General features: G+C 45.1%; 1 protein-coding gene across 6 annotated transcripts in view; it reads left to right on the top strand.

Annotated features, from left to right (window-relative positions):
* Positions 1-16,329, top strand: part of Nsun2 (tRNA (cytosine(34)-C(5))-methyltransferase Nsun2) — a 159,228-nt gene that overhangs the window by 25,950 nt on the left and 116,949 nt on the right. For all 6 annotated transcript variants that reach the window (XM_070530707.1, XM_065433505.1, XM_065433501.2 and 3 more), the window contains one exon: positions 4,461-4,516. In XM_070530707.1, the coding sequence (XP_070386808.1) occupies positions 4,461-4,516 (56 nt within the window). The remainder of the gene's footprint in view (positions 1-4,460; positions 4,517-16,329) is intronic.

Raw genomic sequence — 16,329 nt, 5'->3', positions numbered from 1 at the left:
ATGTTCTAAGTGAGCTACGAGGCAATCATTTCGACATTAGAAGCCTACTTCCCAACATTTAATACGCTTGCTGAAGAAATGAGCATTGAGGAATTGTGGAACTTACTAAAAGAAAAGCTATACAGTACCACCTACGCGAAGTGTTTGTGCCATGTCGGGTCCTGTCAAGTAAGTGCGCCCAGGATAAACAGTGGTTCAACGCTCCGTTACGTTCCCTGGTTCGCCGTCATAAACGGGTATATACTAAGTACAAGAGAAATAAATTGCCCTCTCATTTCGCTCTGCTCAGTGAAATAAAAAGTAATTCTAAACACATTAAGGATTGGGCAAAGAAGGCTTACTTTTCCAACCTCGGGCAAAAGTTAGCAATGGACCGGGAAGAGTTCTGGAAGTACGTCTGGCGAAATGGCAGAGATGATAGCACCATCCCTGCCTTACAATACAATGGAACCATTATTGACAAAGATGAATCCAAAGTAGATAGTTTTGCTCATTACTTTTCGTCTGTGTTTGCTCCTACAAGTAGGCTAGATATTGAAGTTTTGCATCCAATTCAAGTAGATCGCGTGCCCGCGGTGTCCTTTTTGTTAATGGGGGCTCATCGATTGCTAAATGATATAAAAGAGAGCAAAGCCAGCAGTCCTGGTGATATCCCGGCTGCAATTCTCAAGCGCTGTTCAGGGGTGTTAAGTTTGTATCTTTGTTGGTTATTTCAATATTCTTTAAACCATTCTGCTTTACTCTGTGCCTCGAAGTTGGCACATGTAGTAGTGCCTGTTCATAAAAGTGTGCCACGCAACGTTCAGAACTACAGAGCGTTGTCATTAACCCTTTCAGGGTCAATGACGTAAATATACGGTGCCGCGAACAAGTCCAAAATGGTTGATGCCATATATTTACGGTGCCGTCTGTATGTTTAAAAAGCGCGCTAATTTCCTAATTTTTTCTTTCCTGGCATGTCCTGCCACTACGTGGGAATACAGGGAATTTTTTTTTCTCGTGCCTCCCTCTTTCGGTTTTCGTTGCGTGGTTTGTTTTAGAGCTAGTTTGCTCTGGCGCGTCTATGTACTAGAGCGCACATTGGTGTGCAGGCGGGTGGGCGGGCGGCGGTTTGAGTTTTGTTCCGTGGGCAGTTTCGGCTTCTTGGCACTCGCAAAACTGCTGGCTATCTCGTTACTAATCACTCAAAGGGCGGCTGCCTGTTTCTCGCTCGTTTAGTGCTCACAGGGGTGAGCATAGGAAGGATGCTGTCGTGCATGCGTTTCCTTTTCTTTCTTTGGGGGGGGGGGGGACTCGCGATATCTAATTGCGTCTAGTTGGTGATAAGATGAAGATCAGTGGAAGTTTGTCACACGTTTTGCTTTTTTGACAGGCAGACACCCACACAGTTTTCTTGCGTGCGCTCACCTACGCAGCTCGATTACGCTATGGATGTGAATATTAGTGTAAGAACAGGAACATTTTAGACTTGCGAAATATCCTCGTGTGCGCATATTGTAAGCCTTTAACTATAACAATGCATCAAATGTTTAATTCTTGCAAGTTTATTTCCTTTTTTTATTGTTGTTATTCATGAATAAAGGGTACATATATGCCAACGCAAAATATTTTTTTCTCACTTTACGGTCACCCAAAAAATATTACGGTAAAATTACGGTAAAAGCTTTCGATGTTGTTGTGCATGGCTTACTTATACCAAAGCTTGGAGCTTATATTCTGGATGAAGATTTGCTTAAATGGATTGCTGAATACCTCTCTTTGCGGCAGCAGTCTGTTGTTCTGGATGGTTTTTCTTTGGTAAACGCCCCAGTCGCTTCTGGGGTACCCCAGGGATCAGTACTGCAGCCGCTCTTATTCCTACTGTTAATTAATGACATTACGGATAACATGTCATCGTTTCGAATGTTTGTCGATGACTGTATCTTATACAGAGTCATTAACGATCATAGTGACTACGTAGCTTTGCAGAATGATTTGGACATTGGAAAATGTCGCTAAATGTGAGCAAATGTATGCATGTCACCTTTACAAGGAAGCACTCCTACCAAGAGCACACATATCGATTCCATGAGGCTAGTTTAGTTACTGCAAAGGAATTAAAATACTTAGGTGTTTTTCGCCTGTGACTTGCGATGTACTAGGCAGATAAATTATTTAACAAATAAAGTCACGTTGGTGCTCGGTTTTTTTAGGCGGAATTTTTGTCCCCTACCCAAAGGTCTGAAACAACAATTGTATTTCAAATATATATGATCAACGCTTGAATACGCATGTGTATGTTGGGGCTCTTACACCTCAGAATTAATTAACATTCGAAAAAATACAAACCAGGGCTGCCAGATTTGTCCTAGGAAACTATGACAGAAAGTTCAGCATGGCAGAGGCTGAACATACTCATCAATGGTCAGACCTAAAGACTCGCAAGAGAAACCTGCGATTGAAATTATTTTATGGCATATGTAATTCCCATACCGGCATTAGTCAAGAGAAATAAATGACACTGCCTTCATATGTATCCCTAAGAAAGGATCACCCTTTGAAAGTCGAGAAACTTGCTTTTAAAGGTGATGTTTTGCGGTTATTATTTTTGTGTCCAGACAGCACGCACCTGGAATCTTCTGTCTGATGTTGTGTTAATTACATCTGGGGCGGTATTCTGTAGCGGTTCGCTTTGGAACCGGTTCGGTCTGGTTGTTACGTCTGGATTATGTCACTCGGAGAAAGAGTGGAACGGGGCGGTGTGAGGGGAACCAATCAACGAGCGGTGGTCTGCTGGAAGATCACGTCATCATTTTTGTTTGTACTTGGGGGACGGTATAGCAATTGAAGGATGTTGCTGGTTTGATAAAAAAACATTGGTTTGTATAGAACACTTACAAATATAATTTTCAGTAATAAATGTGAGCTTGCGGCGCAGACGGCTACTGGGAGTTGTAATTTTATTTGTGTTGTTTTCTTATTTAGTCGCTAGGTGGTGTGCCATACGTTATGCAAACAACTTGCCTCGCTTTGTTTACGTTTCGGACTTGTTCACGCGCCGAAACCGAAACGATGTCGTCGCACAAGGACAGGCGGCTGGGTCCTGGTGTTTCAGCGAGGCAGCGCGAAATACTCGTTTCATTTGTCGAGGAGCACCCCTACCTAGGCATCGTGTGTGTTCGGCCATCAGCTGACGGCGGCTTTCTGTTGCGCCATGGATGGGAATCTAATCCGTCCTTTTTCTTTGCCCACAACCGTAATGGCCTTGGCGACGGCTGTAATGATCCGGCTGACTGAAGGCTGCGACAGTGTAATCGCTTCATTCCCGACGCTCTGTTGAAAGCTCCCGGTGGCGGAAAACCGCAGTGCACACAGCACTTTCATCGTAGTGTCGACACCAATAAATCTTTGAGGTCCGAGATGTTCTTCCAGCTCATTGCAAAGATGTCGCACTATGTTTTTGGAGAGCCTAAAATGCCTTCGAAACTCTTCTTTGGCCATGCCGGACGCGTCGCGTCATTGCCTTTCGTCGCGTCGTTGTCTTTCGGCGCTCGCCAGCAGCACAACCAAAGGAGCCGCCATTGCCGTCTCTGTCTCGTCTCGTCTAGGTGCCGGCTCGTCAGCTGGCGCGAGACTAGCCGGCAGCCACGGTTGCCCTAGCAACCCTCGACATCATGCTCACCACCGCGCGCGACCCTCGAGCGAACTACTTTTCCGCGGTTCCTCTCATAGCACGGAACCGGTTCCTTTCCAGATGATTGACAACCTGTGTGACGTCAACAAAATTTGTCGTCCCGCCCACCAGGGATGACGACAACGAAGTGCCGACCAATGGCAACAGCCAGACCGAACCGGTTCCAAAACGAACCGCTACAGAATACGGCCCCTGTTGATGCTTTTTACACTGCTTTGAGTGTATAAATACCCTTATACAGACTATTGTATTTCGAATGAAATTCCCCCTGCTGTAATGCCATATTGGGGATGCAGGTACTGAATAAACAAAAAATAAAAAATATTGGAGAGCAGCATATTGTCAGCATTGTGCTGACAGGCTCTTGGCCAGGTTGCTGATGCTACTGGCTCCCCTTGACTCATGTGCCATCCACTCCTTGCCTCGTGTCCCCTTCTCATGCCAAGGGTGTATAAGATCAAAAGTCAACTTAGAAAAACGACCTGAAGAGCTTGAAGTGCGTGTCCAACTCAGCAGCTCCTTAGCTGAAGGAAAGTGCAACAAAGAAGGAAGTACATCATTTTTAGTGTACTCTGTGTGTGGTCAAGGTTTGTTCCCCCTTCCTTTAATTTGGCTTATGGCATCCTTCAAATCCTATAATTATCCATGAAGTTTGAGTCAAATGTTCTGTACGAACCCTATGTTATTCGTGGTATACAATTTAAAATATCCTTTGTTTGATGTCTGAGTGCTTGTTTTTCATGGTACCTTGCATTCAGTGGCTTCTTTGCGTGTTCTTTCTTTTTAGGATGGATCCCAAGAGGTTTTAAAATACGACAGAATTCTTTGCGATGTCCCTTGCAGGTGAGTATTTTTTAAATCTAAATTTCATCGGCAGAAATCTAATTTTATGGCCCTGCTGTAATGCCCTACAGGGCGATGCAGGTAACTAATAAATAAATAAATAAATAGCGTAAACGTGCTCTTAGGTCAGGCTAGGCTGAAGTTGTTGCACTTTTTGCAGTATGGTTTGAAAAAAAGACATGCTAGTGCTCAGTTTGGTCCATAATATATCCCGATCGTGCAAGAAAGGAAGCATTGCCTGTCCGGTTACGCCTAGGCACTGGCCTAAGAGGCTGTGCCAGTGGTGATTGTTCCAGCATTACTGAATGTGGGGGTGGTACCGTTGACATTATAACTGCTTGCATAGCTCTCACAAAAACTTGTATACAGAAGGCTTTAATTAATTCTACTCTGGATAGCTAAATTTTTTGGTTGATTCAATCCCAACTGAAAGTCGTGATTGGCTCTTCTATATTTCAATGGACCAAAGTATTTATTTCAATCCTCAAGTTGGGCCTTGCCAGATAATTTGAACTTGAATGGTTAGCACACAAGTGCTTGACCCAAATGATGGCCCTACTTGTGACCCCAATGGCTGCAGAGTCTGTCTTAGCATTGCCAAGGAAGAGTGAGTGTATGAAAAATGCTCTGCATGTGTTATCTTCTGCCAAAAAGTCCAATTTTGCCCTGCCTTTGGCAGATTTTGAAGGGATGACAGCTCACAATGAATGATTGTTGCATTTACTCAATTCTAATGAGCACCTTTTTTTTTTTTCAAGAAAATTGGTCCAACAGTTGGCCCTTTGTTACAACACGATATGAAACTGAAACCACATTCCGCGGCATTGGCAAGAGCCCACTGTGATAGCTAATGTTCTCGCTATCGCCATCACAAGATGGTGGCTGAGAAAATTTGTGTAGGATGGTGATGGCATGCCGCTTCTAAGCCTTGATATGAATGTTCATTCTAAAGCTAGCTTATTTTACATGCTAAGCTAGTGGCAAAAATGTTGCATTACGTGGAGTGATGCAATTGCTGCTCCAAATTGCTCCAAAAGGCAAATCCTGCTACATTTTCATTAATATCCTCCAAAGCTGCTCCATAAGGTTTTCTGCTACATTAAAAAACAAAACTAATCTATCACATTCGAGACGCCTTGCCATCAAAAGCAACATCACCCATCACATGCACTCAAATGGAATCAAATTTTTTTTTTCAATTTTTCATATTTTTCTGGAAAAAAAATGAAAGAAACCAGTTTTTTTCATGCCCCTCAAAATTTGCAGTAAAACACGTTGTAGGGCTAGTTGGTGCATAGCTTTCAATAGATGAAGCGCCAAAAGTGACGGCACACAAGAAGAAATACAGACAGGAAGCGCCTTGTCCTGTCTGTATTTCTTCTTGTGTGCCGTCACTTTTGGCGCTTCATCTATTGGAAACCCTCAAAATTTAATGAAATTTTAGATCTCTAGGCCTGGCCATTGCTAAAATGGCGCTTTCTAAGCTAAGAGGTGAGAGAATGCAGATGTCTTAATAATGTTTTATGGAAAAGTGTTCTACTGATACAGGGAAGCCTTTTTGTGATGTGACTTTGACGTGGTTTTGTAAAGTGGGTATGCTATGGCTGAAAATTTAGTTGAAGTGAGGGGGCCAACACGTGCGTGCTACTGAGCTTGTGTCTCTTCGTTGCATTGCTGCTCGTTTTCTGGTTTCTGCTGGTCTAGCTTAGCGAGTGAGCACTGCTTGCTCCTAACATTCTTTCGTGGCCAAGTTCCCCAAATTTTTGTCTTTATGTGCACTTCTGAGGTGCCCGCCGTTCTCGCACACAGCCTCGTGCAAACTCGAAAGCTAAAGTAGAAAGTGGAGAGGTTGATAGTTATACTATCATCGTGATGGTGTAGTGATCGTTCTATCGTCATTCCAGCTTCATCTAATTTTCGCCACACCACCGGGATCATTACATCATTGTGTATGGCATTTGCATGTTTCAGCACCACAACTTTATGTTGGGCTAAATGTTTCCTGGTAAAATGTGCTTGCTTCCTGGTAAAATGGGCTTCCTCCTTCTGTAAACTCCCTTGCTTCTCTGAAAGGCAATTTTTACACTTAGAAATATGCTTTTAGATGCTGCAAAAGCCTGTTTTTCTGCTCCAGAATGCACTCCAAAAAGCTGCTGCAAAACAGCCTTGGCCAATCACGTCACTGCAAGTGCTTTTGCTGCTCCGGAGACTTGCATACGTTGCACTGTGAACTGGGGAAGTGGTTAGTCTATATGTGGGTCACTGTTAAGATTATGACTATAGCAGTACGGTATACTATAAGGTAGCAGTTAAGTGGGTAGAGAAATGGAAAATATTAAATGGAATGCAGTCCACAAGAAAGGTGATATGATATGGTTCATAGACAGCAATAAAAAAAGCTATCTGAAATTGGCAATGGACATTAAGTATACATGAATTTCTATTCTTGTAATGTAAACTCTGCAGGTTTCATCTTATATTTAGGGGTGTGAAAATATTAGAAAATTTTGAATAAAAATCGAATATTGTATTTTCAATTGCGTTTTTGTTTGAAAACCAAGTAATCAAAATTTACCGTAAATAAGAAAGTGAATATATTGCTGGCTATGTGCTAGCAGAGCTTCTGTCATTGTGAAATTTAGCACATAAGGTTAGCCCAGCCGCCGGACCACTAAACTTAGCAGGAAAGCCAACTTCTCTGTGGCAGTGGTGGCAGGTTTGCAAACATCAGTGGAGGCAATTGCACAAAAGGTTTAAACTACAACAGGAATGCTTTTCTAAGCAAGATACAGCCATTGGGCAAGGTACTATGGCGATGCCTACCCACATGCAAACATGCCAAATGCACACTCGGTGCAGTGCGTCGTGCTCCTGCTATAAAATTTTAGCATAGTGATAGGTGATCAGTTGCAGTGATGTGTGCCATAGCTGGACCCAGAACTTGTGCAAATCCCACGGACAGTGGACAATTCCCTACAGGCATTACCATGATGCCTTCATGCATTGCACTATACCAAGTGGCTTTTTTCGAAACGTATGAGTGCATGCATTACTTACACATCCTTAGCTAAAGTTATACAGTTAAACCTCAATATAACGAACTTTAGTATACCAAAATTCTCGATATAATGAAGTAGGTAACTTTTCATAACCGCTTGTCCACAAAGCACCATGTATTTAGAATCTTAATACTATAATGAAGTGTGTATGCGATTTCAATATAAAGAAATTTCACTGCCGCCACAAAGGAATGCTGAGACAGTAAATGGAAACTTCCGCAGACGCAGATGGTCCAATGATTGAATTACAAGCAGATGCTTGCGAACACACCTTTCAAATCATGTGCTGCACAAGGACAACCACCGAAGTGGAGCCGCATCATGTTCGATGTAAAGTGGGGCTTAATTTGCCGTGCATCTCGGCCATGGCTTTGCATGGCTGTAAGTGCGGCTGAGCGCATATGCAGCCGTGCACCATGCTTTAGAGGTACAGTAATCTACTGAGTGTGCAAAGAGTGGGTGTGCCGAGACGGCGTGACGACATGTAAGCTGTCTTCCCGCGCGTTTAGTATTGGAGGTTGTGTAATCTCGAGTTTTGGTCACCCGTAGGAGCGAGAGGCAGACAAAGCATTCGCTTCCTGCTGCTGCGTCGTCCCAGTGTGCACGACACTATCAGCCGCGGATGCGGAGTGCACGCGAAAGCTTGGCTGGCTTCGCGTGCACCGCTGATACCACCGATGGGAAGATATTGTTGACGTACATGGCATGAAACTGTGTCATTCATCGCCGACTCCCAAATTTATCTATATGAATTGTTTTCTCATTTGTATTTGCTTTTTTCGATTGCCTGATATTTCGGAAAATTCTGCAACTCCTTTCCGTGTACATACCTGCCAACGTTCCCGATTCGCCCTGGAGACTCGATTTTTTACTGAACTTTCTGATTGTACGATCACTGTCTTATAGCTCCCGAGAAGTGGTCTCTGTTTGTGCAATAATGGTTTTCGTGTAACCGGCATCGCGGAATCTACAGCCACATCTAAGCAGCCGACATGGCAGCCTACTACGGTGCCTAGTATGCTGGCCAAAGCCAGAGCCAATGTAGCTTTTGCATTTCATCCATGCCTTCCTCCATGGCGCATCTTGTTGCTGCTGCTTGTGTGTATGATTAGTGTTGGCTAGGCCGTGTGTATGCGGTGCACCGTGTAAAGTTACAATCCTTGTGTGCTTGATGCCATGGCGCTATCAAAGCCTAAGAAAAGGCATTTGCAGAAGTTTTTGCGATCTTATACTTCTGAATTTCTGTGCTTTTTAACAACAAGAAAAGGAGAGCATTTTGCATTTTGTAGAACGTGTGGATGCGACGTCAGCACGTCTCATGGTGGGGAAGTCGACTTGAAACTGCACGTTTTCACGGCGAAGCACCAAAGCTAAGTTCACACTGCTGAGCAGCAGGGCAACATAGTGAACTTTCTCCGGAACAAGTGTGACAACAGTGTCGTACGTGTGGAGTGCCTGTTTACAGGATTCCTCGTCGAACACAACCCTTTAGTGTCAGCAACCACGTTGGGACCTCTTCTACGGAAAATGTTTCCTAAATGCGACGAGGCGAAGCGTTGTTGAAATGGACGCAACTATAAAACGCAACTCTGAAGAATGCGGAGGTGGCCAACCTGAAATTTATTTCACAGGCATCACTCGAGTCTTCGTTTCTCTATTCAGAGTTTCCCTCAGCTGCTGCCCCGAGATTCCAATGAATATGCTGAAGACGTTTTAGATGCTGTCGAAGCTGAGTTTGCCACACTACAGGTGTACAGTCTACCAGAGGACATTCTAAATGAAGAAAGGTGGGGCGGGCAGTGGTCTATGGTTGGAAAAACGAAAAACCCTGATGGAAAACATGTTTCACCGAGTTGCTTATGTGATGTTGGATTTACTCGTGATACCGCATAGCAACGCAGAGTGGGAAAGGATTTTTAGCACGGCGCGAAAAACTAGGACCGAATTCCGCTGATCAATGTGCTACACAACCCTCCAACACCTCCTCTAGTGAAGAGGCGTCAATCTGGACCATGTTTGAGCAAAGCTACACCGACAAATTTTTGAAGTGAGCAAAGTCGGCTACTGCAAGGACCCCGCAAAAGGACTCATCGAACACTGCCTGAATGTTTGAACGAAACCCCCCCCCCGGTCTTACTGGAAGTTGAAACAGTGAATGCAACCTCCCCCCCCCCCTCTTCCCCGTTGGCGCGAATGAAAAGACACCCGATTTTTGATCTCGCCAGGTTGGCAGGCATGCGTGTTGTGGGATTCTCCTCCCGTACTCTTGGGACAAAGGAACGACAACACAGTAGTGCAAACAGTCACAAGGGCATTTATTGCACCTTTCATAGATCAATGCCTGCTAGCCGAGTTGCTATCCACAAAACATGCCGATGAGCGCGCGACAAATCTAGAAGTCCGACTCACCGCGACCAGAGAGCGAGCGAATATGTTTGCCCCATGCTGGATCCCAACGCCTGGTCGTTCGCGCGTACTGTCACGTGAACGGTGGCGCATTCCAAGGCGACCACGCGAAACGGTCTCGCAGAAGCATGGGTCGGCGCACGCGCGGCACGGCACGTCCATACTGCTTGCTGTCCGAACCCAAGAGTGAGCGCCTTGTCTTACCCGCACCCAAGTAACCCCGCAGTGGCGCGACACTTGCGCCATCTCTCGCATCGCGCTTGTACCACTCTGACCGCCGCGGGCGCCAGGCCACGCGAGCCGTGCGGGAAAACAACATATCAGGGGATGCGTGAGAGTCGCGCATCCCCACAGTGTAAGAAAAATTGATCGGCAACTGTACATATTTGCATAAAATGTCAAATTTCAATACAAAGAAATTTCGATATAACGAAGCAAATTGCCGATCTTACTGCCTTCATTATGTCAACTCTTGCTACAATGGACCCTGATAATCCGACAAAAAACGTCCGTTGGATCCGAAGTCCGTAATATCCGAAACTCCTCACTTCCGAAACTTTTGTCACAATGTCTAACAGCTTTATTGCAAAGAGTGAGTGACGAACTTCCAAAGTAAAAAACAAACAAAAAAGGCGCAGTTTCGCCTACATCGATTGTGATACCAAATCAAGCAAGAAAAGCAAGCCAGCAGCAGTGAGCGAATTGACCTTTGTGCTGTCTGCCGCTTCAAGGCGAACTAAACATCGAAAGCACAGCACATACAAAACTACCGGCACTGGGCGTGCTTTGTCCACATCGCAGGTTGCTTTGAAGATGAGGCCTGCGCCGACGCGCACTTTGTGAACATTGCACATCGCTTTCAAGATACGACGCCTACGCGGGCGCGCACCTTCTCCACATCTCAGGTTGCTTTCAAGATACGGTGCCCAGGCGGGCGGGCACTTTGTCCACTTCGCAGATTGCTTTCAAGATACTGCGGCCGCGCCGTAAGCAGCAGCAGCCGCCGCCAGATTAGAACCTCCTTACACCCCTGGTGCCTCACGCGTGAAGGATGAAGGCGCATTTTTGCCCCACCTTCCTCCTTCGTGCGCACAATATTGAGCCACGATCGGGGCCTGACCCTTGCAAGTCACCTGGCAGCCTGTGTCGACAGGGCAAAGTATGTTTTATGCGCCTGATTTTGGCAAAAATTGTTGTGGTTTCTTCTGCTGTAGTTGATAGTCTGTTGTAGTGCAGTCCATTCAAAGTGAACTTCATTCCGTTATAAGTGTGCATTACACGGGTCCGTTGTAATGAGTGTAGACTGATATCGAGGTTTAACTGTGATGATATTTTTTTTTTCCAAGCAAGCAATAGTGCCCTAGGGAAAATAAAGGTGCTGTGCTCCCATGGCTCTTTTTAACCCTGTGAGGGTCGAATTATTTTGAAAGAAACTTTCCCAGGTGGTCAAATTACTTTATTGCGGATCTTGAATGTAAAAAAAATGTATAAAGTCGGGAATAAACAGTAAAAAAAAAAAATTAGAAACAGTATTTTGGTGTTGGCATCGCTCAGAACTGCAAAATGTTCAATAGTACAGTGAAAGCTCGTTAATTCGAACTTCAATAATTCGAATTTATGGATAATTCGAACTGTACGATTTGGCCCGGCCAAGCTCCACAGAAGTCTATGTATAAGAAAGTCCGTTAATTCGAACGCGAGAAGGTGCCCTCACGGATAATTCGAACTACGCTCGCCTGGCACACGGCCAGAGAAACGCGCCTACTGCCTACACACAAGGCTGTATTGCCTCCGAAACGGAGAGAACGGCGACAGAAGGCAAAATCGGAAAAAAATCTAACCGACGCGGGGTCAGCCAGAAGGCAGCGGCGGCTGCCGCCTCTCCGTTCTACGTAACCTCCGAGACTTCTTGCCCGTTGCGAATCTCGGAGGCTTTGCAAATCTTGTACAGCTGCTAATGTTGTGCGGAGATGGCACGGCAAGCTCCGAAACACAGCGAATCAAGTACGTCGCAGCTGCACTTGCAATCAAGAACCAACGAATCAGGGCCTACGCCACCTTCACATGTTCAGCGTCTTTGTCTCGGCAGTCTTCATCGGTTTTGCACCTCTGTTTTCAGCTTAGGAGGTATCGGCCGTCGCGATTCATTGTGATGGTGTTAAGCCTCGGCTCACGTTCGTTTCGATGGACATCGGTGGTGTGGCACAGTCGGATCCGGAGCTTCGACTTGAAGATGGCGTGTGCCCGCAGCACACGCCATCACTTTCTGACACGCCAAATTTCTGACATGCCCTACTGCTTCCAAATCGCAGTGTACTAGTTGCCCTCCTTCACTTTCATTAGTTCGAACTTTCGTTAATTCGAACTGAAGAGGCTACCCTTGCGGTTCGAATTAACGAGCTTTTACTGTATATCAGAGTGTGATACTCCTTGAAACACGGGTCTACGCACAGCACCTTATCGCAGTCTGCACACCTAAAATGCGTGTTTGTTCTCTTCTTGGAGCGACGAGTTGTGTTGGTACACACATGACATCTTCTCTGCGTGCGGCCGCCTTGGGCAGAGGTCTGAGGCACTCTCTCACGTAAGCGCGTTGCCGCAGAGGGCGAGAATACCTCATGAGTGGCGGTGATAAACAAGCCAAGAGCAGCGCCAATCAAGATAGAAATCAACTTCCGTCGCCCCTGGAAGAGAGTGCCAACAAAGAGAAAAATCACGTTTCGCGCGCCTCTGTTGCGATCACGCGACGAAACTTTTGTGTAAAAAATTTTGTGTAAGAGCATTGCAATTCTCGTCATCTCGTGACTGATTAGTGCTCGCAGCGGAGAAGGCCTCACAACTTCCTCTGGAGCGCAACCACGGCACACGTCTTCATCTGAGACATTCTTTTCAGTACCGTGTACACATCTCCATTTTTTTTGCCAGTGAGCTGGTCGCCAACAGATCGTCCGTCCACTACAATGTGACCGGTGCTCTTTATCTTTGACAGCTTTGCACCGAGTCAAGGTGAAAGTACTATTTGCCGTAACCGCTGCCGGCGAAACTGCGGCCGCTATCGATGTGATCATGGCCGACGACTTCTGAAGGCAGGCGGCTGACACACGTGCTTGGTCGAAAGGAAACTACTGTTTGCTGCAACCTCTCTGGATGAAACTGCGGTGGTCATCGATGTGATCATGGATGGCGACTACGGAGTTATGAAGGCATGCAGCAAGCTGGAAACGTGGTTTTATGTGCGCCCATAAATGCAAGAATGGAGGTTTAAAGGGGTCCTGAACCACTCCTCGGGCTTGGTGAAATAACATCGTCCGCGGGTAGCATACGCTGTTGGGAACATCTCAGCCAAGTTCTGCTGTCGTACGCGGTCCGTGGAACTCGCATGCGGAGCGCAAAGTCACCCTTTTCTCAAACGCTCTCGTTTAAAAACCCCATGATCCTCGCTTTTTTCTCTGTGCTCTATTTTGTCATAAAGCACACTCCAATACACGGCTGCTATTGGTCGCTGCGCTCGGCTACACCGCGGCCACCGCGAGGTGCCGCCACGAGTCCAGTGGCTAAGCGCACTGCGGCTCTCTGAGGACAGCCGCGTTTGGCTTACGTTTAGCGTGGCATAGGCACCAAATCGGAAATTTGAACTGCACGCCACGGTGACGTCTCCGCTGTAGCCTTCGCAGTGCAAGGCATTGGAGGAGGAAGGGGAGCACAGCTGAGGCCGTGTTTGTTTGACGATAACTCCGCTTCTGCTGAACGCATTAAAGTGGTTGTCTTTCTCCACTTCGATAAAAAGTGGTTCAGGGCCCCTTTAAGGGCACAATTAGGCGCGAAGTGCTCAGACTTTGCTGTCGGTCACGTATCACATAAGATTTCCGCTGATGACTATGGCAATCTGGACTCTGCCGCTTTGTTTTGGTTATATTCTAGTGCCATTTCTGCACTTTTGCGTAGTGCATATGCGGTGCTCTGCACTTGCCGAGCTACCGTAATAGAACCAGCTAGGTTGTGCTAATTTCTAATCCTTTGATGTACACGCCAGTGCACACGCTAGCGGCGCCTATCTACAAACGGCAGAAATGCGCATTTTTCGCCATCTTAGCTACTTTGCGAGCTCAGAGACAGGGAAAATTTATCAGTGGCTTGTGGAACCCTGAGGAGGGGCCTGCGGAACCCACTTTGAGAACCCATGTTCTAAGCTTTGCTCATTACCGTTACCTATACAGGGCTACCTACACTCCTGAGCTTATCACTTAACAACTGGCGCAGGACCAAATGCCTCTGAGTTAACAAAGACATTTGATGCTGTGTAATAATACACTAGTTGGCGAGACAGTGTGACTTACCTAATTTTCCAAATTAACAACTGTCAGATAAACAAGCTCTTTCTTTAACTTTTTTGTTACCATGCCTATTCAAATCGATCACCGGTAATCGATGCTTTAGATCACCAATTTCGACATCTTGGAGCTGTTTCTTATCCACTTAAGGCCATCCAGTACTTAAGTACAGGCACTGAACTTTTAGAATCAGTTCAAATTTTCGCACTCCGGCAACGTGATATTTGGTTAACCTTTTTGTTAACTAATGTGCATATGTTGTAGCGAGAAGAGACATGGCTGTCACCTTCTGCTGTGCATGAGGAAAAAGCATGCCGCTCACAATTACATTGCACTAGCATCAAAATTTTGTAATCAAATGACTCCCAGCAAGTCAAGAATTAAATTATATCGCTGGCTTTGTCGTCCGACAGTTCTGAGTGGTGATAACTGAAAATATCGCCAGCTGTTCACTATTGAGCTTTGGTTTGGAGTCCAAGTCGTTTTATTCCGCCAAAGTGTATTTCTGAAGGTACGCCACATGTCCAACATGTGAACCTGGCATTTTCAACCAGCTTCCAAGAGTTTCAGTTTCGCTTCTTTCGTAAGATCCTGGCAAGGGGTGCTGCCGGTGTCACTGTACAGTTATCGAAAGTCACTCCCATGGCGTTGTCCCGTACAGCTGTGTCGCGAGCAAAGCGTCGTGCTTGAAACTATGCTGCATCCACACTTCAATTTAGTGATGAGGACTCGAGTTATGATTCAGAAGATGACAGCAAAATAGATTCAAGCTCTGATGGCAACAATGCTTTGAGTCAGCTTGGGACATTCACAGTTGTTCACCGGTGAGTTTCGTTTACGGCCGTGAGCGGTCTCCTTCTTTGTGCATGCTTATCTGCTAATCTTTTTGCATGACCTGAGAGCTCTGCTGATTATCTTCAGGGTGCATACTTCGCTTGGTCATGATGTGCTGCCATCGACATCAAAGAAACTTCCGTTCACGCCAAGAAGGCCGCCCATAGCACATCTTGGCCCAGCACTATGGAGCAGCTCAAGACAGTTTACAATGTTGTGGGATTTCTTTCTACTCTTCTCTGCAGACGTGTTAAAGAGAATCTGCAAAAATGCAAACAGATATGCTTGGATGCATAATCTTGGTAGTTGCCCAGCTACGCTGAGAGCAATCTGTCCAAGAAGAGGTGCACGACTCTTGACGAGTTGGTGAAGTATGTTCCTTGGACTTCTCATCATACCATCCTCAGAAGATGCCGAAAAGGCAGAACTGCACATTGTCTTGCGAAGACGGCAAAGTTGAACAATATCCAGACGATTTATGGGAAAAGTGCGGAGTGCACCTATGCTTCACAAAATCCAAGAACTGCTTCACCATATGGCATGAGTGATGAACTGGTCTTAGTTTCTTTTTTATATCCGAAGGATGGCTGTGTACTGAGCATTTACGTTTTTCAAGCACTATTCCTGGGTTTATCTTTGAAATGTGTATTCTGAATTTCCTTTGATATTAATGTTTTTGTTGATATCATGTTTCTTTATTGTTGTTATCAACTGGCAGCAAAAATGGTACTTTATAGAATTTGTATGTTTTATCTAATAATTTTCTTGTTTCACAATGCATGTTTTTGGAAAGAACATTTTATTATGCACAATATGCTATGCTGCAATGTGTACTGGAGTATTATTTGTAGTGGTAAATATTTTTTTTCCGAGAGCTATAAAAAATGACCATTTTCTCGCGGTAACGGAAGATAATGGCTTACTAATCTATTTTGTTGTGTTGACAACATAATTACAATGTTGTGACTTGTTGCAGTAAAAGAAACTTGCTAATAAATGCATCTGCATATGATTATATTCAATATTTGATTCAATATTCGAAGCTAAGTATTCATATTCGATTCATATTAAAACAAGTTTATATTTGTACACGCCACCTTATCTCTGTTTGTTACAATTGGAGGCATGCTACATTTCTTATTATTTTTAAACAAAATCAAGTACATGTATAGGTTTAAGTACA

The sequence above is a fragment of the Dermacentor albipictus genome, chromosome 1 (assembly GCF_038994185.2).
Source record: "Dermacentor albipictus isolate Rhodes 1998 colony chromosome 1, USDA_Dalb.pri_finalv2, whole genome shotgun sequence".
Taxonomy (NCBI): Eukaryota; Metazoa; Arthropoda; class Arachnida; order Ixodida; family Ixodidae; genus Dermacentor; species Dermacentor albipictus.
The sequence above is the reverse complement of the archived record's forward strand: the minus strand, read 5'-3'. Positions and strand labels throughout refer to the sequence as shown.